This window comes from Halictus rubicundus, chromosome 11 (assembly GCF_050948215.1).
Source record: "Halictus rubicundus isolate RS-2024b chromosome 11, iyHalRubi1_principal, whole genome shotgun sequence".
Taxonomy (NCBI): domain Eukaryota; kingdom Metazoa; phylum Arthropoda; class Insecta; order Hymenoptera; family Halictidae; genus Halictus; species Halictus rubicundus.
The window spans coordinates 1,676,488-1,701,666 of record NC_135159.1 but is presented as its reverse complement, the minus strand read 5'-3'; the positions used below and the strand labels follow the sequence as shown (position 1 = coordinate 1,701,666).

The window sequence follows — 25,179 nt, the reverse complement described above, 5'->3', positions numbered from 1 at the left end:
CCAAAACTAATTAAAGGAAGGCTAAATATGCAGTGTGCACTAAACTCCTCAAAAGAGGCCGATTCCAGTCGCTCGTGTCATAAACAGCATTCGATACTTCATCGACAGGGTGATTATAGATATATGTACAGAAATTATATATAATACGGTTCCAGGAACTGTTGTATATGTGTCTCGCTACATTGTATCTCGCGGTATCTTTAGGTATCGAATCAAAGACAGAGCCGCGCTTCTTTTGGTCCGCCGACATGTCCCATTCAGATGTTTATCGTTCACAAAACGTATCGACGAGCTGCCGAAGTCAGTCAGTCTAAGCCTAGCCTTAGTAGGGGAAACATCGATCAAATATCGTACAAAATCATATCTGTGTTTTATTCTTTCTAAAAAAATACCTTGCTTCCCAAAACCAATAGGTTATGGGCCCAGGCACATAGTTAAAGTATTTTTTGTGAAAGTTTCTAAATAAAAGAAATATATATATATATAAAAATCATAGAGAGACTGTTAGTGAAGTGGCAATTGTAAATTAAAATAAGTTTGATCAAAAGTGAACGTGAAAGAGACGTGTGATACTGTGAAAATGAGTGCAGACACGAAGAAGACAAAGCGAAACATCAACCCCTTCGATGGCGAAAAGTATAGCGTCTGGAAATACAGAATTCGGGCATTAATAGCAGAAGAGGATGCACTGAAAGTTTTGGACTTGGATCGGCCGGAGACCCCGGGAAAAGATTGGATGCGATGCGAGAGAATTGCTACGGGAATAATTATTGAATACTTAACAGATTCAATGTTATGTTTCGCAACGGAGACAGATACGGCTAGGGATATCATTAACAAATTGGATGCGATATACCAAAGAAAAAGCCTCGCAACTCAACTTGCTGTCGAGAAGAAGTTATTGTGTTTTAAATTTAAGGAAGATATACCACTTTCAAAACATTTCATACTTTTCGACGAAATGATAGTGGAACTACACTCTGCGGGAGAAACACTGTCTGAGATGAGTAAAGTAGCCAGATTATTATTAACATTACCAAATTCATACGATCCACTTGTCACCGCAATCCAAACCCAATCAGACGAAAATCTAAGCCTCGCATTTGTAAAAATTAAATTGCTAGATTATGAAGTGAAACTACGAAACGAGAAAAGTGAAACAAGTGCAAAAGTATTGCATATAGAAACAAAAAGGGATAATGAGAGGATAAAGAAAGATAAAAAATTTAAGACAAGTTTTAAAAGAAATGAAAATTGATTATTCAAAGATTATTCAAAGAACTGATTATTCAAATATAAGAAAGTATTTTTATTCGTCGGATAAATTCTCATCTAATAAAATTATTTATTCGACACTCGTCCAATAAAGATGCTTTTTTTTATTCGAACCTTCAAATAACAAATAAAGATAAAGTATCTTTTATTCAAATTTTTATTTAAACAATTTTTTATCCCAAATAATGCCCAACTCTAATTATTACAAAGAGTGTATCATGAACAAAGTGCATGCACTTGGAACTGTTACAGAAATATGTAAGATGACCCTTTCGATGAAGTATCCAATGAGGTTTATAACACGAGCGACTGGAATCGGCCTCTTTTGAGGAGTTTAGTACACACTGCATGTCTAGCCTTCCTTTAATTAGTTTTGGAGGCAGGTCTCTGGAGGTTGTGGATGTACTTCGCTTGTATGGTCTGGCTTGCGAGTCAATAGCAATTGTTAGCGTACCATAAAACTCCAGATGTGACACAGAACACAGGTAGGTGTGCTGGGCGCTACGTCACCAACGCACTAAAGGACTGAAATGAAGTTTTGTTTTTTCAATAATCGTCGCAAAAAATTGTTCTTCCTTGAATATGGATGGTACCATGGTATTGGGTTGTAAAGGGGTGTTAAACAGAGCTGCAATGCAGCCCATAAAAAATTAGTAGAACGATGAAATAAAGAGTAAACTAGAATGTTTTCGACTAAAATTATTTAAAAATAGTTCTAATATGTTTTTAAAGTCATCTAGTAAAAATCTTATGGTGCTGAGTTGGAAAAAATATTTATTCATGAAAGAAAATTTTTTTAATTAATAATAACAGTAGCTAAATATATGAAAAAATTTAAGATAGTGTTGATGACAGTAGCTCATTATTAGATTAATATTCAGGTTGGTCGCTTTTAAACTTCGATATGAGATCTGTATTTGTTCGAATTTTTCCGGGTTTTCCATTTTTTACAACTAGAGTTTGCAACTACAAAATTGGAAAAAAATAAAATACGTATCATTACAATTAATATTATTCTTAATTTATATTAATTAGAGATTTTGTACACAAGATTTACATGTTAGTTAGATATTTCATATAAAACAATTAAGCTGTACCACAGACGAGGTATAAGGATAGACCTATCATCCAATGCATTTTCGTGTCCAACGTTTTTGGGGTCACGTAACCCCATTACCATTTTCGTGTCACATCCTGTATTACCAACTGGAACTAAAATATGCTGACAGCGTCGTTAGTGGTAGGAATTAAAATTAAAAATAGCTATATACTATCAGAGAGGATAGTAAGAGAGGATAGATACTATCCTCTCTGCTCTGTGAGATGACGGAACTGAACAAGAGGGAACTAGGGAACACCGAAATCCAAGGCATGAGCAGTCTCTGTCTTGCTCTGTCTTCTGGCCATAGTGGGCCATCACGAGCCACAGACATTTCTTTTAGCAATCTATATTCTATTAGTTTGGACAATTTAGCGCCAAAATTGGAATATTGGATTAGGAGAATATGACAATAAAAGAGCTCGGTTTCCTGTTAAAAATTGCCACCTATATTTTCTAAAAGATATTTTTGCTTTGTATTTTCCTAGTATAACGACAAGTATAAAAAAAAAACTGTGAAACGCGATATTAGAAAAACATAATCAGGCTAGAGGTATACTTATTCTTACACTAATGAAATTCGACAGATATATTTGAAATTGTTATAGATTTATCGTTGACAGGCGTGTCGTCGAAACTACGGGTATAAATAAAATTGTACGAAATTGCTATTGCAAGATAGTATATTTGCTGCTTGCGTTAAAACCGATCGCAATTCCATACAAGGATAGGTTGTAGTAAACAGATAGATACTTATATATTTCCTTAGGGATACATATAAATACATCGTACATCTACCAAGTAAGTAACTCATACCAAGTTCTGTCTTCTGTCGTCGACACGCTACATATATCGTAAGGTAGAAGGTATTTTTATTTGTTTGTAATCTTTTAAATTTGCTTCTCACATTGCATTACATCGAATAGAATCAGTCGAAGCTAATTTGACGTACACATACATTTGTTTATTACACTGAATAATATTATTATAGATATTATCAATGATCTCTGTATTTCTGTATGCTAACCTATATCTCGGTATTGTAGGATTGAAAGAAAATGGCAAGGGAACCGGATGAGGGATTAAGGAAGGCGTTCTCTCAGCTTCAAGAAAAAATGATCGATACCACTCAAAAGTTAAAATTAGCGGATATGCAGATAGAAAAATTAAAACGATCGAAACTGTTCGCTGACCTTACGCTCAAAGAGATAACCTCATATCCAGAGAATACCAAGACATACGAATCCGTAGGTAGAATGTTTCTCCTAGATGATGTTGAGAATATTAAAGCTGGTTTGGATAAGCAAACGAAGACAGCAGATGAGAAGATGGAGACCCTAGTGAACAACAAAATATACTTGCAGAAGAACTTTAAAGAATGTGAGAACAACATTAGAGAAATGATCCATCAAAAGCAGAATAAAGATACGTCTGGTTAATGGTCGGTTTCTTTGTACTGTCGTTATTTATTTTGAAAGTACTTTACAATAGATCTGCATCCTTTCATAGATTCGTTAATTGTAATCGCAACAAGTTGGTTTTACATTATTTGTAATATAATAAATTAATAAAATGACTCTGCATTTAAACATAGACATTTGACAATATGTATGGGATTTTATTTGGTCGTACAAATGACATATAAACCGTATAGACATAGACGGTTTTAAATGACAAAACTGCAAGCGGTTCGTTTCTAATTGTTATTCATTTATTCCAGCAGAATTAATACATACAACATTTTCCGTAGTTTGATTTACTTTATACTTAATCAGTCACTCTTCTCTTTCGCTCTCATTCTTGTTCACGCTCTCGTTTGAATTTCTTAACTAGATGAGACCTAAAGTTACCCTTAAAAACGTATTATATGCCAACGCAGTAATTTGGCAGAATTGATTAACACAAAAAAGAAATTAAAAAATGCTCTAATATTTTCCGCACCCCGGGGTAGAAAAGATCGAACAATTAATATGCTTGCTCAAAGACCAGTTTACGTAGTTTCGCGTCGTTAATTACATTTAATCGTTCGTAATACTAACATAATGCATGGGGCATGACACGCGCTTTCGCTTTTTACTTATCGATTACTATATGATACTCTGTGTGTGTGTATGTATTTATGTGTGAACGTATGCGTGTATCGACATACGGTGCAAATAGAATGTAACGACAGTATGTACAAAGATTATGTAAAACCTATTTACTTCGCTGTGTGTCTACTCTCGTGCATTCCGAGGAAAAGAATCCTTTCCTGCGATGTCAAATGTATAGTATGTTTATAGTCTCTATATGTATAATATATTGATTCATACACCATGTGCATTGTTACATTTAAGTATCAAACGGATTCTTTTTGGGTCTCTGACACCTTCATGGTTCGCGATTCGCTAGAATATTAGAGAATTAAAAGAAATGGGGGGGGGGGGGGGGGGGGGTAATGAGCTTGACCGAGTTCTCGTTCATATTTTATAAACCCATGCATTATAGCAGTCGGTATGCGGCATACGAAATGAGTTTTTTTCTTGTTTCTTTCGGATACAATTTGCAACGTCAGTCTTAACTAAAATGATTGCCATTGTACTCTGTCATTGGTTCTCGCCATTTTGTACGAGCATGTGATCCCAAAATTAAATCGTCGATGAAACAAACAGAACGCTGCGAATAAATTATGCAAACGACCGTTTAAATTAGCGCATCTTATTATAAACCGCAGCACACTTAAGACTTCCGCGAATCGTGAAAACTATTCGTCTCTTAAATAAGTTGTTTTTTTTTCCTCTTACATAAGTAAAACGGTATCGTTATCGTTAAGGTTGACGATACACCGGTCCGTGAAGAAATATAAATTATGCTCTTGATTGATCCGAAGAAAATAATTTACGCGTCTTTCTGCAGAGACCGTACGTATAAATACAACAAAAGGAAAAAGACATGAAACCCTCGGTGCTAAACGCTTGTAATAAATACAAGAATCAATGTAATTTAGATGTTAAGATATTACGCGTCCACCCGTGTCTTGTGTAATACGTGTCGCCTATTACGTTTCCTTTGCAATCGTAGCATCTCCAATGAAAATTCAGCTAGAAATCGTAATTTACGAAAAATAATACAGTGTACACGACGATTTCGTGTAAAGGTAAGCAGCGTCCCGTTCCGTGCTACCTCGTGTTATTCGGATTGAGCCACTGTTCGTCAACCGTTCACTCTTCAAGCTGAAACAAAAATTGATTGTGCCGATAAGTAATCGCCTCTTGCTAAAACACGTTTCCAACAAATAACAACGCGACAGGTAACAGGTAACAGGTAACAGGTAACAGGTAACAGGTAACAAATATTAGGTTTCTCGTGTCTCATTTTGAACGAACCTGTGAATCCTTGCGGTGGTTGACCCGGTACTGAGTATTGTGGTCGGAAATTGCCGAAATTGGCTGGCCCCGCGAAAGTGGCTGGCAACTGACCGCTAGAGAAACCTGCAGGATATTGCTGTGCTAATAGAGCTGCTTGTCCAGACTGGGAACTACTACCACCGGGTGCAGTCGCGGCCAAACGGCTCAATATCGATCTTTCGGACATTTGAAGTCTCTGTGCAACAGGTGGAATGCGAGCCAGAGTCGCCGGTAGGCGACTCACGTCCGACTTCATATCGGACAACAGTTCCTCCAATTGGTTCAGTACCTGCACGAAACGGCGCAGTCATACGATTAATTCGACAATAACCGATTGACCGATTGCGGTCAACAATCTATCTCATATCTTTTGTATGTAACTATGGATTCAACTCACCTTATGCAACACAGCGTTTGCTGGCTTATTGCCGGCAAGACTCTCTTTGCTAAGATGTTGATGGGATTCGGCAAGGCACTCGACTTCAGCGAATCTCGCGTTTAGACTCATCGCAGGGTGATTAGGATCCTGCGTTAGGTTCAGGTACGCGGCTCTTCTTAACTGTTCCTCTATCACCAACGCTTGCTCCAGCAACTTAAACCGTCGAGCCAAGAACTTATTTTTTATTTCTAAGAAGTTTCCCTTGCCTACGTCCATCTTGAAGGGTTCGTTAATTATGGCGAACCTGCGAAAGGAAGGTGTTAAACAAGAGATATGTCAAGCTAACACGTAGACACGTACACTTTCATCGTAGAACCTCGTAATACCTGATATCATTCTGGATGTCCTGCCAACGACCGTAGCCGTGGGTAACTATACCGGCCAGGAGCCAATAGTCATGTCTCCGATGCCATATCTCGTACTCGCGACCAGGCACCGCAGCCTTCTCTTCGTTTAACCATAACGTGTGCAATTCCGTGAACCCACCGTCGGCGATGTTAAACATAAACTTTCGTTTGGGCTTCAACACCTCCGTATCACAATCCTTTATGTCTTTTTCCTTATTGTCCTTGTCATCGCGCTTTTCGGTCTCTTCTTCGTCGTCTTTTACGATTACCACATCCTCCTCGGAGTCTTGTTTGGGTTTGTTACCCTCGTTACCCTCGGATTTCTCTTCTTTCATTGTGGATTTCTCGTCCTTGGTCTCCGTTTTATCTTTCTCTTTGTCCAAGGTTTCCGTCTCCGTGTCCTTTTCCTCCTTCTTTACGTCTTCCTTGTCCTTTTCGGTGTTACTCTCTTCGTCTTCCTTGGAATCTTTGGACTCGTCCTTCAGATCTTTCGCTTCTGGACTCTAAAACATAATATCCTCTCTATTATTGCAAGATTCTTGTCGGAATTATCGTATATTACAATATTATAGAATCAAATTGATAACTATTCTCAACAACGCGACACAACACGACGCTGTACGACGAACCTCCTTATCCTTCTGCTCTTCCTTAATCTCCTTCGGTTCAACCGCATCAGAATTTGTTTTGGCAACATCCGCGGTGGTTCCGGGTGCGGACATGGGGGTGGGAGTTGCAGCAGGGCTTGGACTAGGGGCATTCGATGTGGCTGGTGTGGCACTGGTGCTACTGGTCCCGGTTGCTGCATCACCACCGGGTTCCATTTTCACCGGTTCGACCGGCTTCCGAATCATCTCGGGCATCGAGTAGTAACCGTTGATGTGCTCAAACTCTTGAACCTACGAATCGACGGTTTCATAAAACGAAAGAACCTCGGCACGATGTATGCTATTAAAGACTCTTACCTTCTTTCTGATCAATGACATTACGCCGATTCTCGTCAAGACGTGTTGTCTGCTGAGACCTTCTCTCGGTACGCCGTCCGCGAACGCCTCGGCGTTGTCGGCGCCAGGCTCGCAGAGATGTCGCATGAACAGCGACACATAAGCTTTGAAGTTTTTCTCCGATTTACCTCGCAAGTCTCTCACCAGCCTAAAATGCGACAATATACTTTAACAGTACTTTAAATTAACTGACTGAGAATTGTATTCTGTGCGAGTGACTAACCACTGAGAGTTAAACGCATCCTGTGGCGGCATGCCGTAACGCATGATCGCGTTTAGGAATGCTTTCCTCTGTCTGGCGTTGAAGCCCAACACCTAAAGGAAACGGGTAGCGTTAGCGTTCGTATTTTAGCGTAATCGGTTCGATTAGAGAATAGAGTCAGTCAGTCAGTTCGAATAAATCGACGTACTTCGATATTTCCGTTGACTCTAGCGAGCAATGGTGGCAGAGGTCGATCCTTCTCGTCCCTCCTCTCCAATCTTCGTCTGCTCCTGCGAGACAATAGATCTCCGTCGCCCTTCTCATCGAAGTCGTCGTCTTCTTTGTCGTCGTCGCTCGGCGCGCTGAAGTCGCTGTTATAGTCGGACAGATTCTCTTGCCAGGGTTGATCGTCCCTTGTCCCTTGTTCCCCGGTTACGACTCCATCGTTGTAGTTGACCTGTTTGCGTACTCGTTTGCCTGAAACGAATTAAAACCCGAAAACCGTTTAGAACGATAAACGATAAATGACAAACGATACACCTGCTGGCGAACATTATCGTCCATTTTTTACGCTCACCTTTTCCGAGGGTTCTCGCAATGTCTTCTTGCTGTTGTTCGTAATGGTGCCTCAGAAGCTTGATCCAATAAGCAGGATCCGTGTTCTCGGCTTCCTGCTTAATAATCTCCGTGTCCGCCTCCTCTTCCGTCTCACCTTCCTTGGTCACGTACGATGCGACTTTGAAAGAGCTCAAGTATTCGTTTGCCCAGTTCTCCTTCTGCTCGATACCCTCCTTGCTTCTGTCCAACAGTTCAGCGACAGCCTTGTCATCATAGTGAATGGCCTCGTCTTCTTTACCCTCCTCCTCCTTGAACAGTTCCTCCGTGCCGAATCGCAAGATGTCATCCAGTTCTTGTTTGCTGAAATTGGCGCCCTTCCCGCCCATTCCGGGTCTAACGACCAAATGCGTCAGCATCATTTTCCGTTTGGCTACTTGAGTGACCCGCTCCTCCACGGAATTACGAGTGACGAATCGGTAGATCATCACCTTGTTCGCTTGGCCGATCCTGTGGGCTCTGCTGAACGCCTGGATATCGTTGTGCGGATTCCAATCGGAATCGTATATGATCACAGTGTCGGCCGTGGCCAAGTTGATACCCAGACCACCCGCGCGAGTAGAGAGCAAGAAAACGAACTGTTGGGCGCCGGGAGCATTGAATCTGTCTATAGCCTCTTGTCGCTGGGCGCCCGTAATGTTACCGTCGATTCTCTCGTACTTGTAACCTTCTCCTTCGAGATAGTCCTCGAGGATGTCCAACATTTTCGTCATCTGCGAGAATATCAGTACTCTGTGGCCGTCGTCCCTCAGTTTCTTCAACATTTTGCTGAGCAGCACCAGCTTGCCGGCCGCTTTGATCAACGCGGACGTTTCGTAGCTACCGTTCGGCGCGGTCGGCGCCTCTTGAGACGCCGATGGGAACAAGTAAGGATGGTTGCAGCATTTCTTCAAGTCCATCATGATGTTCAACAACGACACTTGTTGACCGCCTCCCTTCGGGTTCAATGCCTCGAAGTTTTTCGTCAGAATGTACTTGTAATACTTCTTCTGCATCGGCGACAGCTCCACGCGGACGATAAACTCCGACTTGCTCGGCATGTTCTTTAGCACGTCGGCCTTCAATCGCCTCAACATGTGAGGGCCGAGCAATTCGTGCAACTTTTTCACCTGCTCCTCCTTCGAAATGTCCGCGAATTCGTTCTGAAACGCGGCCAGGTCGTTGAATTTGTCGCGGCACAAAAAGTTCAGCAGATGGAACAACTCTTCGAGGTTGTTCTGCAACGGAGTACCGGTCAACAGCAACTTGTACGCGATATTGTACGACGCCAAAAGCCTGAAGAACTTGGACTGATTAGATTTCAACCTGTGCGCCTCGTCTACCACCAACACGGCCCAATCTATGGATCCCAAACACGCCGAGTCGATAGAAATTAGTTCGTAACTGGTAAGCAACACGTTGAACTTTATCTGAGACGAGCGGATTTTCGACGCTCTACCACCGCGTACAGCGCCCTCTTCGAAGGACAATTCATTCTCGCGGATCACTATACGACTGTCCTTGTCACCTGCAACCACAAAATCCACAATCGTTAATTATCGATTATTTATAGCGTGTTTAACACTAGAACGACCGGAGCAGTCAAAATGACTGCTTCCTAATTTTTTCTTTTACAATTACTGAAATTGTAAAAATGTTTTCATCGGAAATGTTTTAATGAACCTCTTCATTGAAGCACATATTACAATAAAAGTTGTATGAAGTCTGAATGGGCACAGTCTTGTCACTGTTACAAAGCAATATACGTCAGTCGCATTTATTGCTCGGTCGTTCTAGTGTTAATTTATAGAAATGATGCGTATACGACATCTACGGTTACCAACCGACGTATGTAACGCAGTAGAAGTCAGGCGCCCAGGTTTCAAATTCACGCTCCCAATTGATGATGGTTGACAGAGGAACGGAAACCAAGAACGGTCCTTTGCAATGGCCTTCCTTGTACAGCGAGTACAGAAAAGTTATGGTTTGAATGGTTTTACCAAGACCCATCTCGTCCGCCAAAATAGTGTCTATTCCTTGACCCCACGAATATCTCAACCAATTCAAACCCTACGGTACAGAGTAAATAACAAGATTACGAAATCGTCGAGGAACGATATCGAAACGGTTTCGAATACTGCATCGATTACTCGGACGACCATACTTACCTCCAATTGATAAGGATGCAACTGCATTCCCGTCTGATCCAAATATTCTGGCTGCCGCTCGTACTTCTTTTTGAGATCGGTAGTAGGCTTCTCGGGCGGCGGAGTATATCTTTTAGGTGTTCTTTCCTCGTCGTCGATAAGTTCACGAGTCTTCGACTTTTTACCTTTGCCTGGCAAACGTAAAACAACGTACACGATTAGTTCGACAACCGAAGCCGATCCCAATGAAGAAAAAAGAAAGAAAGATAGATCAAACGACTGTTCTCACCCTTTTTGCCTTTGCGGGAGGAACTGCCGTCGCAACAATTCGCTGCCCTAAGATCCAAGTAATACTCGATCGCCTGTTTCAAGCCCGGAATGTCCTCGTGTTCGTCTTCCCAGGTGGCTTGATCGTATCCCAGCTCTCTCCACTTAACTAGATAGGTCGCGCGGCCGTCTCTCGATAGCCGATGATTAATTACTCGATGCACCACGAGCCACTCTGGCCGGACCCCGTAACGATAGAACCGTTCTTCTAAATTATACTCGTCTCTGTTCGTAGCACCGTCCTGTTCCTTCAATCGTTTCACACGAGAATCGCTCTCGTCCAACGGCTCTTCCAGCTTCGGTGGTTCGTCCATATCGTACTTTCGTGAGTAATTTCGAAACATGAGCGGATGGAAAACGTCTAGCTGTAACTCTGTGATCCAGTCACAGTGCCAGTACGACATGTCAGCCCATTTCACGAAGAATTCCCGTATTTTCCGTTGTTTCGGAGCAGCCTTACTCGTCGAAGGCTCCTCCGACGGCGTTTCCGAGCATTCTTTCCACCTCCACGTCAAAATCTTGGCGACTTTGCCGCATAGAGGTGGACAAGAACATCTCGGACATTTCCAGTCACCGTCAGGAATTTCGGAGAGCGGTGGATTTAAACAGTGCGTGTGATACGCGCTGGTGCAACTATCGCAGCACAGCAATTCACCGCCGTCTTTACATATTCTACAGAACTCCATGTGTTCGTCGTCATCCTCTGCTGCGCCTAAAACAGATTTACGCATAAAACCTCGGTCCACCGATCGATTCACGTTAAACGTTAGACGTTAAACGTTAAACGCTAGACGGTTAGACGCTAGACCATCACGTGGGAAAGGATGCTAGGAGTAGGGCTCTCAGGGAGGTACCTGCAATACCTTCTCCTTCGCAATGAGGACAACTCCATTTTCCTTCGGGTGTTTCCTCCAACTCGGGCTCCAAACACACTAGATGGTACGCTCTGGGACATGTGTCGCACAATATAATTTCGCCGCCTTGTTGACATACTTCGCAATAGTCCTGATGATCCGTCTGTATAGAAAAAAAAATCATTACCGTTACGGGAAAATGAAAGGAAATAGAATGCAATAGTGCGAGCGCCTAATAAAAACCGTTTGCGACCGTACCTGGAGGCCCTCTTCCCCATCCGGAAACTTGGAGGTGGTTTTCGTTTTTTTCTTTTTCTTTGTCTTGTTTCCAATTTTAGTTTTTGCCTTCCTGCGGACGGGTGGCTCTGCCGGGGGTTCGACACCGCTCTCTTCGGCAGCCCCTTTACTCACCCCGTCCACTCCAGATGGCTCTTCGGCATCGGCCAACATTTGCTCGAACTCCATATCGGAATCTCTGTCGGTACCGGCTGCGCTGCCTTCTGCTTCCTCGTCCTAAACGACGACGTAACAAATAAGCGATTCCCCGATTAACATATTAACTTTACGAAACATAGCAATAACAAATTCAATTGTCAACATTCAATATTTCGAATCGACAAACTTTTTATCCCGAGCAACGCGACCTAATCACTTTGCTTTGGCGTTATTATTTCAAAGATTTCTCCTTTTTTTAGTACAATGTTAAGAAGAGTGGGAAATTTTCTTTACCGAGCTTCCTCGTTTACGCTTTCCAAGTTTGATTTTCAACGTGGGTACTTTAGAAGCTTTCTTTCCCTTCTTAGCCCTCGATCCTCTCGATTTTCGTTTTCTATCGCTGTCTTCGTCGTCATCCTCTTCGTCTTCACCTTCTTGTACCGTGCCGCCGCGATTCGACCTCGAATTTCTATTATCTTCGTCCACATTAGCGGACGAAACGTCCGCATCGGGTTGAGTGTGAGGATTCAATTCGGAAAAATCTCGCCATTTCGCGGCTACCAACATCATAAGCTTCGACATTGGTACCTATATCGTAGAGCAACAGAGCGGCGATTAAATAATTCTAAGAGTATGTAATCTTACGTCTGATCTTGACGAGACGATATTTACTTTTGGATTTTCCTTAGCTAGAAGAGGTCTGACGTGTTGTTGGAATAATTTATACGTTGTTAAATTCTGGAACTCTGCGTCTGTGTATTCGATCTGTACATCTGTCAATCCAAAAGTGTTACAAACTTCTTCGATAGTTGGCATGCCCGTGGTAGGCTCCTGACTCGGAGGAGCTGGTGTGGTGTGACTAGATGATTTTCTCGACGAAGATTTTCTGCTTTTTCTATTCCCTGCATAGTCACTGTCATCTCCACCCACATCACCTGTCTCACCGCCTCCTCCAAAGTCGCTTTCCTGTAATTTCAATAAGAAAACCCACAAATCACCAGTGTACGTTACCAACATGATTCCTACAATGCCAACAAACTTCTAAGTAAAATAGTTACATCTCCGGAATCAGATTTTTTCTTCTTCTTCTTTTTCTTTCCTTTCTTGTCTTCGCTACGTGCTTTTCGTTTCTTTCCTTTCTTCTTCTTTCTCTCTTCGGGCTCATAATCGTCGTCTTCTTCCTATATTCAAAATTATTGTTACACAATCGCTTAGTCTACTAAAATCGAGTATTAAACTTTCACTGACTAATCTCTGAGATTCTTCCGCATCGGACGATCCATCCACTGGCTGGCCAACATTCGAAACTTGACCCCCAGTTTCATCTAAATCATCTTCACCTGAAAGTAATATATACAAGAATAAATATCGAATACTGGGTACCACGTAATGCTTGAGGGCCTTGCAAAATTTGATATTTTTAGTTTACTACTATGCATTCGTTACAGAGCTGTTAATACTGTTGTTCATACATTGTTATCTAATAATATGTTATCCAATAATATTACAATATATATGTACATAAAAATTTTGTATACATTTTCATTAAAATGCATTACTTAAATTTTGGCACTAACAATTTGGCAAAAAATTGTAGTAAATATCAAATTCATAATAATTTGACCTTGAATTCTATTCTGAAAGCAATATTTGCTTAATAAATATAAATGAAAATAAAGTAAAAATGCTAGTAATGGCAAAGAAAATGAGCCAGTAATCATCGAAACTTTTGTGTCGTCAAAGTGTTGTGCGCCGAACAACGTCATATTAATAATCGCTAAATCAATAGCAAGGTTTGCAAAAAACGAATTCTTTTTTATTCATAAAGATCGATCAACCTGGTAAAAACGGAATAATCGCAAGAGTTTTCGATAAAGACAATAAAGTATGCATGATCGAACATCATTAGGAGGAAATATCGGTAGGGGAATTGAATGAATTCGAAGATATAAATTATTTCGAACTAATTCGCTAGATCGGTGAATGCTTTGTGCGAATGTGCGTCCGCCATTTTCTTCAAAAGGGCTCACACCACATTGGCTGTCTATAATTCATGTTCAACACTATAGCGGAACTCAAAATTAATAAATATTACTTTTTCGTTACAAGAATGAATCGTGAGAGAGCAAAGCGATTCTTTTCGATCACACAACATTTTCGAAATTATTAAAAAGTTTCAGAACACGGAATCTCTTTCTTTCTTTCTTTTTTTCCCTCTCTCTCTCTCTCTCTCTCTACACGCTCGCTCGTGCGATGTACATGTATATAAAAGTGAGCCTGTATATAAAAGCAGACCAAATGTACGGGTGGTCGCGCGCGCGCGCGTGTGTGTATGTATGCGTGCACGACGGTTCGTCTATACGTAAAGGCATATCGAATGATTGAAAAATTAAAGCAATAGGTGCAAGATAACTTTCAAATTTGATTCGGTTAAAAGATCGAAACGTTTCAATATCGAACAGAATTTTTGCGAGCATCGATAATAATTATTTGCGAGCAAAACAACCAAAGTAGATTGTGATCGTACTAGACACGCGCCGCGCGTTCAAAGGGCGCGTGCCTCCCAATTTTTCACCATACGTACACACCGAGAAGATGAGAGATTTGCTTCTAGTCAAAAAATCAAAGCTACTTGTGCGATTCATTGGCCTAACGTAAAATTATTCGTTCCAACGTGAGTCGTACACGATGCACTTTGAAAACGATGCGAAGCATTCGAGATAGTTTCACGAAAATTCTTAGCAAACAATAGGAACGTTATTTGGGCGAACAACATCTACCTATATAGAAATACGTTCTAACGCTGACAACGACTCGAGACTGCCGGGATACGGTAAACCATGCGATTTCCAATATTTCCGTGCAACTGTTGGATGTAAACAATAACCTATAACTGCTGATGATTCCACTCTGTGTTTCTACATATACATACACGAGGTGGGAACGCGTCGCGTTTACCCGATGATCAGAGACCGATAATTATTTGACAATTCGAGGATTAGTTTGATTTTCGTTGAATAGTAGATTGATATTCGTCGAAGGGAGGTCGAGCAATACTTGGAATAATTGATGCGACTGGACACGGAAAGTATGATCGAGAAATAGGAAATAACGAAAGGGTAAAATAGAATGAGGAACTGGTGATAAATGCCATAGAGACGACAAACGTAAGGAAAAGTAACATGGGAACCGATTGACATGGCAGCCATCGTACGAAAAGCGCGCGTCCTGCGTGCTACGAAGACACATAACTTTCCGGTAGTATTCATGAGCGAGCGTGGCCGTGCACTTACCCGCGTAGCTCTCGTCCACCTCCTCGTCGGACGCCATGCTCTAAAGCCACGGATTGATGAAAATTGCCGCTTCGGAAAGGCCGGTCGAGAGTAACGATTCTCACGTGAAAGAAATACACCTTGTAAACGAAAACGACATTAAACGAGGCTCGATTTCGTCGGCGATGATCACTCGACGCTTTCTTTCTCGCCGTTTCTTTCGATTTTCGGCGTGCGGTCGCGCTTCGTCTATCGCGTACGTGCACCGATGTGCACCTACTGCCGTAACGTTTCTTCTCTCGCGCTATTCGTCGGTTCTCCTCGTTCTTTCCCCCACTATTTTCCGATTTCAATTCCCCTCTCTGCTCGTGCGAGAGAGTTCGAGTTCGTTTCTTCTCTTCTCCTCTTCTCCTCTCTACCCCTTGTTTCGTTCTGTCCCGTGCTCATGCTCCTTCTCTCTCCGTTACAACATGTTCTGTAACTGAATCGTTGAATGTACGCGAATGGCTCCACCGTGTTGCATTTATTTCTTTTTCTGAAGCCGCCTACCCTTCCTTAGCCCTCGGCTCGCTCTCTGCTCTACTGCATCTTCAGAAAATGCTTTTTAGTTTTTTCAAAATGATTCGCCTTCTCTCTCTCTCTCTCTGCTTTTCTCTTTCTCTTTCTCTCTGTTTTATCTTTCCTCTCTTTCCTTTCTTTCATCAATCTCAATGGACTTCTGAGCTATGGAGTCGCTCGTTACATTAACTCTATATTGTACTATCTTTCTTGATTTTATTCACGCGTCTCCCCCTTTCCAGTTTCTTTTTGTTGTTCTAAACGCGATCCTCCTTCAAGTATTGTTTGACCAATAGTTCGAAAATGTACGATTTTCAGGAAACTCGACGAACCGTTCGTATCGTATCGTAATTTTTGGAAAGAACTGATCGCGCAGAAAGGTTGAGAATCCCTGGTATATGGAATTAATTTTTCGTAATTTATTTTAAATAATTATCGATTTTATCGTTACGTTATTGGAGAAATAAAAGTTGCTGAATCTGTTTATACATATAGGTAGAAACATTATCGAACGCAGATCGTCTCGCTGTAAAAATAATGTCATTTCAATCATGACGCTGACGATTTATTATTCGGAGAATTCCTCCATTTTAGCTCGATGTAAATCGCGAGAGTTGCAGCTTGCCGCGGTGTGCGTGTACGAATTTGCGATGCAATTAATAGCTGACCATCTATAATATAATCTATACGCACGCACATTTCAAGCTCGTGTGTCAGCCTTTTCGATAACGACAAGATAACCGAACGTAATCGATGCGCATCACTTTTTTCGGAATGCACCGCTTATTCTTCATTTAAGAAATTGCCGTAATATGCATATGTATTATTGATTTTGCGTGTTCGACATTCTCGAGTTGTCGATACACCAGTATTGATAACGCAATACAAGTTCGATGATCAAAAGAAAGCTGGAATTATCATGATTAAATACATGAATTATTACCGCACGTTGTTTATGATATATTAAAACACCTGGTGATATGCGTTTTCGTACGTACATCTCAATATAGGATACGGCTGATAACGTTTAAATCGTTGAAATGTAATTGATAGCTATATGTATACATAGATATATATACTTTCTACCGTTTCTAGCAGAATTTGTACGCGCCGCATAAAGTTGGTCTTTCTTACAGCACGCAAATACAGCTTCTAGAAGGTCCTGGTTTCTACCTACCAAAAATCGTACCGCGAAAACCTTTCAATTGTTCTGACTATCGCCCTAGTCGCCGACTGCCAATTGTCTCGCTTTGTTGAATTTTACTTTGTGCCAGGTGCCAGGTGCGAGATGCCTGGAACCCTAGAATCATGGAACCCTGAACCCTGGAAAAGCATGGAAATCTCTCAAAGAACCTCACGATATCATAGTTTTATTTCTTTATTTATAATTACCAGAAATTACGAATTATCGAGAATGTATTACATGTCTTGTATAGAGATACATACTGGTGTGTAACATAAATGAAAATTTATTTATATGATTTATACGTAACAATCTATTTACAAATATGAGATACACATATTACGAAGATGTTGCATACAAAAGGGAAAAATAATCCTATAGTATTCTTACATACGACCTTCCTCCTTCGTTCTAAAAGAGAGATATACATACATTACATGTCGCTAATTCTAAAAGATAAATGTGTTTGATGTATTACACATAAGTTACAATTTACAGAAGGATGTAAGCAATACATCTTCAGGAATGGACGAAAGCAATAGAATGCTGCTCGGAATGAAGTAGGACCACCGAACGATACATAGAAACACAACTAATCGTCTCGCTAATATATAATTTTTGTATCATTTAGTTATTCACTGGAGAATCTGCAGTGGTTAGCATCAACTGAAGACTGCAGTTTCTTTATAATTGCATTTATAATACTTCTCTTAGTAAACTAGATAAAATAAGCATCATTTTCCTCTATGACCAAAAATTATAATTTTTGATTTCATAGATTTCAGTCAACAAAATTTTGTACTACATTCATTCGTTATTACATATCAATGAAATCCAGCACTTCAATAGATACTTTACTATAACGTATATGCGTTGTCGCACCTCTACGTGTGTAGCTAAATTGATCTGTATTCGAGAGCCAAAGAAATAGATAATCATCAGAAATTTTCTCTCCTTAGCAAACTGCAATTCCACGATTAGAATTATTTGAATAACTTCTGATGAATATCATCTAGGAAATCGATTGGACAAATCGAAATAGATTTGCAAAGATAAAAAATTATATGCGTTATACTTTTTCTCAACTATTACTATTTTAATATTTTAAACTATTACTAAGCGCGATAAGTCCTTTTTTCTTAATAGCTTCTGCCACAGCTCGTTCTAAAAAGTTTTCCTGTTGGTCATTGTCATCAACTTTGTCCAAATCCCAGTCGTTGTATTCTTCCATGTCGCTTGAATTGTTCAACCTTATGGAATCTGTAGATGTAGCGGCGATAGAGTTTCCAAAATTTCCAAAATTTCCACTGTAAAATCCATTAGACTGAGATACAAGCTCCATGGATCGAGCTAAACCGTGACTACGAATTGCCATTAAAACCGCAGTATCTTCCATGTCGTTCCCTCTGATCGTTTGAAATCTGGATTCCTCTAGGGGATAAGAAGAGGGTGCTCCCATAATATAATTCTCCAATACTTTGTTAATAGTATTATCTAGGAATCCCTTGGCCACCTGACACATCTGCCATTGCGTTAATCTTTCTCTTGTGTATCGCTCTGCTTCGTCGTATTCAATGTTTTCCGAGTCTTGTATCGTGCCTTCCTTTGAATCTAAATTTTTATTCTGTAAACATATTTTGACTAATTAGTATCGCATAAAATAATACTGAGAGAAGAGATCGAGAAAAGCAAACGATATACGCGTGGATTAACAATAGTAATTTAATTAATTGTTGTATTAATTACTTCGATCACACCGCGTAATTACCTCTTCCCAGACTGTCTCGTTGACTTTGATAAATCGTGTACATTGTCGTTTCGGTGGAGCAGGTCTTTCGTGATCATCAATGTCAGATTCCTCGATGTCGGTCGCCATTTTTCGAATTTTCTATACAAGAATGCTTCCAACCGAAATTTGCTTTTTCAAATGATCGAAAATATATTAATTGGATCTTACAGAAATATTATTGGACAGGCGTTAATAGATAATTAAGAATTTCGTCGTGAAAATTAGTAGCGCTTTCGGCACCCTTCACCATTTCTCTAGGAGCATTAAACGCCTGTTAAAAATTCGAAATTAGTTGTTAAATTGCATTAACATTGGCAATTATGTAGATTTTTTGTACTTGAACTATTGAAAAATAGAAAAACTAAACAGTAATCGACACCGATTGTCAGAATACGTACAAAGCGTATACCGCACACACAATCAAACAGCAAGAATCACTTTTGACAGCTTCAACATGGCTACTTCGCTTTTGGATGTAACACGGAACAGGAAAATGTGTGCATCTTTCAGAAATTTCGTAAGATGTCGATGCACGATCCTAAAAAAATAAAAAGAGAAGAACAATGTTCAAAACCGTACACGAGTCGTACGAGTTAAAAATTTCTTTAAATTCAAATGTACCGTTCGGACTCGACTGCGGTTGTACTATATTTCAAAATGGCGTAAACATGTGTTCACAGTGTTCAAGAGAACTTTGACGTCCATTCTGTCAACTGCGGTCGTTTTTTCAAGTATTTCAAACGGATTCCCTTCAATATATTCGATCACTAGTTTAACTGGCATGGCAGTCTGTGGCGAATACATTCGCAGTCAATTTCCAACGATAGACGATGATTTGTATCAATATGTGGAAGGTATGTAACGAAAAACCTAACCTGTAAATTATACATCTAGTTCGTGTTGTTCAACTGAAATATGTAATGTTTCGTCGCGTAAAGGTATCCTAGACAGTTCGAAAGACGATTTCGAGGATGCCGATGAAGTGTACGAGGCCATTGGAGAAGTGTTACACGAAGTCGCGCAAAAACCAGAGAATGAGGTTAGGTCTGTAAACGTGTTCACATTTGTCACTTTTCTATGTTTACAATGATTACAACCAAACTGTGCATGTTTATGTATTTGTAGCGAATCTAATTATTTTAAATTCAATACCGAAAGAAACCTGTAAAAATTTACCGAATTTTTATTGCATTTGGAGTCTGATCAAATTTTGGTTTGATCACTTTTTGTATGGAAAAATCTGTATTTACATGAACATCCACAGACCAGTTGAATCACACAGACAGTATTAAATTTGTCATTATTAATGGTCAATTGTATTTGTTCTATTTATTTCGTAATTCTGCTCTATCTTCGTACGATTTTGGCCCATGTAATGTTGAATTCAGAAATTTTTATACGCAGGCAAATATGCGTGAAATTATTGGAAATATTAAAGGGTGGTTCAAACGATGAAATCGTCGAAAAGAGAAAGAATGGGGTAAACAAGGTATTAAATGCACCTGTTCATTTGGGTACAATGGCTGCTACTTTAGAAGCTCAGGTGGAACAAATTAAGAGTATATGGGTTACCACTCGAGACGACGCTATGGTGAGTCATTAGTCATTGATCGTTAAATGAACAATAAGAAATATTATGTTTTTACGTCATCGCGTTTGTGTCTATTCATCAGAAAGTAGATGCAAAGAAGTTGGAGAAGGCAGAAGCAAAATTACAACAGAAACAAGAAAAGCGTGTCAACAACGAGTCAGCTGGACGTATTAACAATGTCATTCAAAGTATAGAATCCGCGAGTGCCAGTCAGATGACAAGTAAAAAGGATAGTCGCATGGAGACCAAGGGTGGTGTAAATAAAACTCAGGACATTAGGATAGAGAATTTCGATGTAGCGTACGGAGACAGAATCTTGTTACAAGGGGCAGATTTAACCCTAGCGTTTGGTAGACGTTACGGTCTTATCGGTAGAAATGGTCTTGGTAAAACTACTTTATTGAGAATGATATCTAGGTATTAAACTCCTCTACTGTAGTATGATTTCTATTGTAGAAAATGAGCCGACTAGATTTAATATCGCTGTCTCGTTTGATTCGTAGCAAACAGTTGAGAATACCGTCTCATATACGAGTGTTACACGTCGAACAAGAAGTTGCTGGTGACGATACATCCGCGCTCAACTCTGTGTTACAATGTGATCATGAACGAAGTACATTGCTCAGCAAAGAAACAGAGTTGCAGGCAGCGATAGAGAGAGATGGTGGAAAGACGGGGGACGTTTTAGGCGAGGAATTAGCTAGAGTATACGAAGCAATGCAAATGGCCGAAGTAGACAAAGCTCCCGCTCGAGCGAGCGCTATTTTATCGGGTCTTGGATTTTCTGTTGAAAGACAATCGTGGCCAACTAAATCTTTCTCCGGTGGCTGGAGGATGAGACTTGCTCTCGCGAGAGCGTTGTTCTCCAGACCAGACCTTTTGTTACTCGACGAGCCGACGAACATGCTTGATATCAAAGCGATTCTTTGGTTGGAAAAGTATTTGCAATCGTGGCCGACCACATTACTGGTTGTTTCACACGACCGAAACTTTTTGGACACGGTATATTAACTTCTTGAACAAATGCTGTTGTTGACTGTGAACAGAACACAACACAATACGACGGAACAGAATCAAATGGAGTAGTATAAAAAATATATTTTGCGTTAGGTACCCACCGATATACTATACTTGCGCGGACAGAAAATAGAAGCATATCGAGGCAATTACGAACAGTTCTCGAAGACCAAAGGAGAACGCGAGAGAAATCAGCAAAGAGAATACGAAGCTCAACAAGCGAAAAGGGCACACGTGCAGGAGTTCATTGATCGGTTTCGATATAATGCCAATCGTGCTTCTAGCGTACAGAGTAAGATAAAGATGCTGGAGAAACTGTAAGTTGAACGCTATTCGATGATACATGGTCTAGAAAGAATTGACGGCAGAATTTTCAAGTAAAAATCTTATTCTACTATTAATAGACCGGAATTGAAGCCAATGGAGAAAGAGGGGGAAGTGACACTTCGATTCCCGGATGTCGAACCACTAAGTCCTCCGATATTACAACTCAACGAAGTATCTTTCAGTTATGTGGCAGGAAGCGAAAATACGATATTCACTGGCGTAAATCTTACAGCTAGTTTGCAATCTCGTATTTGCATTGTAGGAGAGAATGGCGCAGGTAAAACGACACTTTTGAAAATAATAACAGGTTCTTTAAGTCCGACCAAAGGCACGGTGCACGTTCATCGAAACTTAAAGTTCGGATACTTCAGTCAACACCACGTTGATCAACTCGATATGCGAGTTTGTCCAGTCGAATTACTGCAGAATCATTTCCCAGGTATGAATCGCTTTCGGAAACGAATCAGCTATTGTTAGCTATTGTTAGTTATTAGAAATATTACTTTGTTGCTTTGTGTAACAGGGAAGCCTGTCGAGGAATATAGGAGAATGCTGGGAAGTTTTGGCATTAGTGGTAATTTAGCTTTGCAAACTATCAATTCTCTGTCCGGCGGGCAAAAGTCGAGAGTTGCATTCGCATTAATGTGCGCGGCCATGCCAAATTTCTTGGTTCTGGACGAACCCACGAATCATCTTGATATCGAGTCGATCGAAGCTTTGGGCAAAGCTCTGAATACCTGTCAAGTAAAATTTTCTCCTCAATTTGTTTTTATTCTACATTGGAGCTTTTATTATTATTTGGGATTCGAGTATTCGGATACTCGTTCGATATACGCGAATACCCGAATACAGGCTGTCTCAGCCAGATAATATACATATTTAGGTGATCCACTCATTTAACTGAGACATCCTGTACATTTTCAGGGTCAACTTGAAATATCGTATCCGGATACTCGGATAGTAAAGAGCTCTATTCTATGTAAGACATATTTTTAAAAAAGAAAAGTGTTAATTAGATTGCAATAATTTCAGGCTGGTGTGATACTAGTCTCGCACGACGAAAGATTAATTCGCATGGTATGTACTGAACTCTGGGTATGCGGAGAGGGTTCTGTACGATGCATCGAAGGAGGTTTCGACGAGTATCGTAAGATCATCGAAAAAGAACTCGAGATTTGAATATCGTTTCGATTTTGATCGCTTTATCATTCTTTCATTGTCCCGAGTCAAGTTACCGATACAAATATGTTTATTGATTTAAATAAATACAAGGAAGGAAGAACGTTCGTTAAAAGATGTTTCTTCTTATTCCGGAGCAGGGCATACTCTAAGTTGTTCATCGATGTAGATATTTATCGACAACTGTGAAAATATTATACTGCCTATTTTAAGGAAAATTAATTGCATTCGTTGAAGGTATACTTCATATATCATATACGTGTGTATATGTATATATATATATTTCATTGTCAACAATAAAATACTATGAGATAGACTGAGTTTGGATTCACAAGTAGGATTAGTAAAGTATCACATTGTTTCACTGCCAGATACAATAACTACATCTAAAAATTTCTGATATTTAATATTGTACATTAGTAAATAATAAAAGGTCGTTGTTATAAATAAAAGTATATAACATTCTTTGTTTTTCTTGTAAAAACCGTTAGAAATTTACATTGATAAATAGACACGATCGATTAGCGTATTATTATTGCAATTTCTTCATTGCTCTCGGAAATACCATATAATTGTATCATACAGTTTTTATGTAAATGTACATATTTTAAGACACTATTATGATGTTAAATTTTAATGCAGTCTTGTACAACAACAATGATATTTGTGAAAAAAATGAAAAAAAAAACTTTTTTCTTCTTGTAAAACACAAAAGTTTTGTCGTATAACTATACAGTAAAACTATGATTCATATAATTAACATTTTATTTTTGTTTCTTTTTCACTACGTTTTTTGAAGTTTATCGAACATAGAGAAGAACATACAGATGACAAAGAGGGACTGAGGGTTGCTGAGGGTCGAGGCGTCCGGCACAAGTTGAAAAGTCTACGTATCCATTATATTGTAATGATTACAGTGTCAATGCAAATAGAAAAGTTTTTTATTTTTGATTCTTTTTTTTTACAGAACTTTTATCAACATATTTGCGAGATTTTTCTGATTAAAATGAGTCTAAACACGGCATAATTTCGATTATATTTACTTACTTAATAAGTGATCATAACTCGCAATAATAGATATATGTAAATATAATTGAAATTCTTCAATTCTTCAGTTTCATCAGAGAGGATAGGAGAGTGCTCACGCCCGGGGTTTCGGCGTTCCCACTTTCGTGACATCGCCGCTTTAGCATGGCACAGAACCGTGTCGTCTTTCCTGGAACAGAACCGGGCCACCGACGAGATATATATAAAGACTGCCAGCCTTACGGGAGAATGTGTCGCTCGAAAAATACGGTGTTGTCTACCGCCCTCTAGGATAGATTTTGCCTGGAGTAAGAAACAGAAGGCCAACGACGGTATCTCGTGGGTGCAGAGGACCACGAAGGAAATTCTCGTCGGTGAGAAGGTGAATCATCACGGAACCATATCGATTATCAAATGTTACATTCTTCGTCGAACGTATTCTAATTAAACAGATATTTTTTTTTAGTGTTGCTTTTTAAGATTTAAAATATTGAAAGTAAAACTGATATCAAGGACAAAAAATTCGTAGAAATATTTTTCGTAAGAAAGTGTTAAAGCATAATTTTAGGAAAATCAATTTCTACTTCAAATTTCATATGAAATACCTCAATTTGTAATTTAAAAATATTTCATGAACAAGCATTATTTCCTTACACTTTTTTTATAGATAATTGTTCCAAGAATCGATCTGTGGGAACAGAAATATGTTGAAAACCAGAGTAGCGTTTATTTAACGTACTATTCCGAATAGTATAGAGTTTGAGAGAGAATCACGTAGATAAATTAATATAATATAAAATAATATAATTGTAGGAGCAAAGATGGGCAAATTTTTATTGAAATAGACATTTCAAACAGCGAATAAAAGATAAAAAAATGATTTGTTACGCGTCAAATAAAAATAATTATGTTATTTCTATTCCACACGTAATGAATTTATTCGACGAAGAAAGATTTTTTTTTAAAGACCGACCAACAGCCTACAATGTAAGCAGATGGAGAATCCAGCATTATTGGCAATTAATGCTTTTATGTTTTTAATCAGGACAATACTGTTAATACGAATGAGTTGTAGATCTCATCCCGATCAAAATGAATCCAAACACAACATCATTTGGACTGTCTTTA

At 39.6% G+C, this 25,179-nt stretch overlaps 4 protein-coding genes across 9 annotated transcripts; 2 read left to right on the top strand and 2 right to left on the bottom strand.

Moving 5' to 3' along the window:
* Positions 1 to 3,036: 3,036 nt before the first annotated feature.
* Positions 3,037 to 3,967, top strand: Pfdn1 (prefoldin subunit 1). 2 transcript variants are annotated; one of them, XM_076797189.1, is made up of 2 exons: positions 3,037 to 3,175; positions 3,421 to 3,967. In XM_076797189.1, exon 2 carries the CDS (start codon positions 3,433 to 3,435, stop codon positions 3,811 to 3,813), a length of 381 nt encoding a protein of 126 aa, XP_076653304.1. In that variant the 5' UTR covers positions 3,037 to 3,175; positions 3,421 to 3,432; the 3' UTR covers positions 3,814 to 3,967. The 2 variants fall into 2 exon arrangements, with proteins under 2 accessions (XP_076653304.1, XP_076653303.1); XM_076797188.1 differs by having other exon boundaries at positions 3,129 to 3,233.
* A 1,170-nt stretch (positions 3,968 to 5,137) lies between these two features.
* Mi-2 (chromodomain-helicase-DNA-binding protein Mi-2 homolog) lies at positions 5,138 to 15,720 on the bottom strand. Of its 4 annotated transcripts, none has more exons than XM_076797090.1 (19): positions 15,403 to 15,720; positions 13,358 to 13,449; positions 13,168 to 13,290; positions 12,782 to 13,075; positions 12,404 to 12,697; positions 11,933 to 12,187; positions 11,675 to 11,837; positions 10,783 to 11,532; positions 10,515 to 10,684; positions 10,191 to 10,416; positions 8,330 to 9,874; positions 7,961 to 8,229; positions 7,774 to 7,865; positions 7,512 to 7,716; positions 7,176 to 7,445; positions 6,526 to 7,049; positions 6,158 to 6,443; positions 5,740 to 6,049; positions 5,138 to 5,586 (listed from the first exon to the last, which is right to left on the bottom strand). In XM_076797090.1, the coding sequence occupies exons 1-19, from the start codon at positions 15,437 to 15,439 to the stop codon at positions 5,582 to 5,584; spliced, it is 5,910 nt and encodes a 1,969-aa protein (XP_076653205.1). In that variant the 5' UTR covers positions 15,440 to 15,720; the 3' UTR covers positions 5,138 to 5,581. The 4 variants fall into 4 exon arrangements, with proteins under 4 accessions (XP_076653205.1, XP_076653206.1, XP_076653208.1 ...); XM_076797091.1 differs by having other exon boundaries at positions 11,684 to 11,837; XM_076797093.1 differs by having other exon boundaries at positions 7,512 to 7,698; positions 15,403 to 15,719.
* A 1,672-nt stretch (positions 15,721 to 17,392) lies between these two features.
* Positions 17,393 to 19,465, bottom strand: LOC143359294 (uncharacterized). Its single transcript, XM_076797181.1, has 3 exons — positions 19,310 to 19,465; positions 18,891 to 19,182; positions 17,393 to 18,746 (listed from the first exon to the last, which is right to left on the bottom strand). Exons 2-3 carry the CDS (start codon positions 18,996 to 18,998, stop codon positions 18,219 to 18,221), a joined length of 636 nt encoding a protein of 211 aa, XP_076653296.1. The 5' UTR covers positions 18,999 to 19,182; positions 19,310 to 19,465; the 3' UTR covers positions 17,393 to 18,218.
* Positions 19,466 to 19,620: 155 nt separating this feature from the next.
* Positions 19,621 to 23,738, top strand: LOC143359273 (ATP-binding cassette sub-family F member 3). 2 transcript variants are annotated; one of them, XM_076797118.1, is made up of 9 exons: positions 19,621 to 19,765; positions 19,850 to 19,950; positions 20,316 to 20,502; positions 20,585 to 20,919; positions 21,006 to 21,504; positions 21,613 to 21,836; positions 21,924 to 22,285; positions 22,370 to 22,590; positions 22,879 to 23,738. In XM_076797118.1, the coding sequence occupies exons 2-9, from the start codon at positions 19,883 to 19,885 to the stop codon at positions 23,023 to 23,025; spliced, it is 2,043 nt and encodes a 680-aa protein (XP_076653233.1). In that variant the 5' UTR covers positions 19,621 to 19,765; positions 19,850 to 19,882; the 3' UTR covers positions 23,026 to 23,738. The 2 variants fall into 2 exon arrangements, with proteins under 2 accessions (XP_076653233.1, XP_076653232.1); XM_076797117.1 differs by having other exon boundaries at positions 19,635 to 19,765; positions 19,850 to 19,955; positions 22,879 to 23,737.
* The last annotated feature ends 1,441 nt before the right edge of the window (positions 23,739 to 25,179 follow it).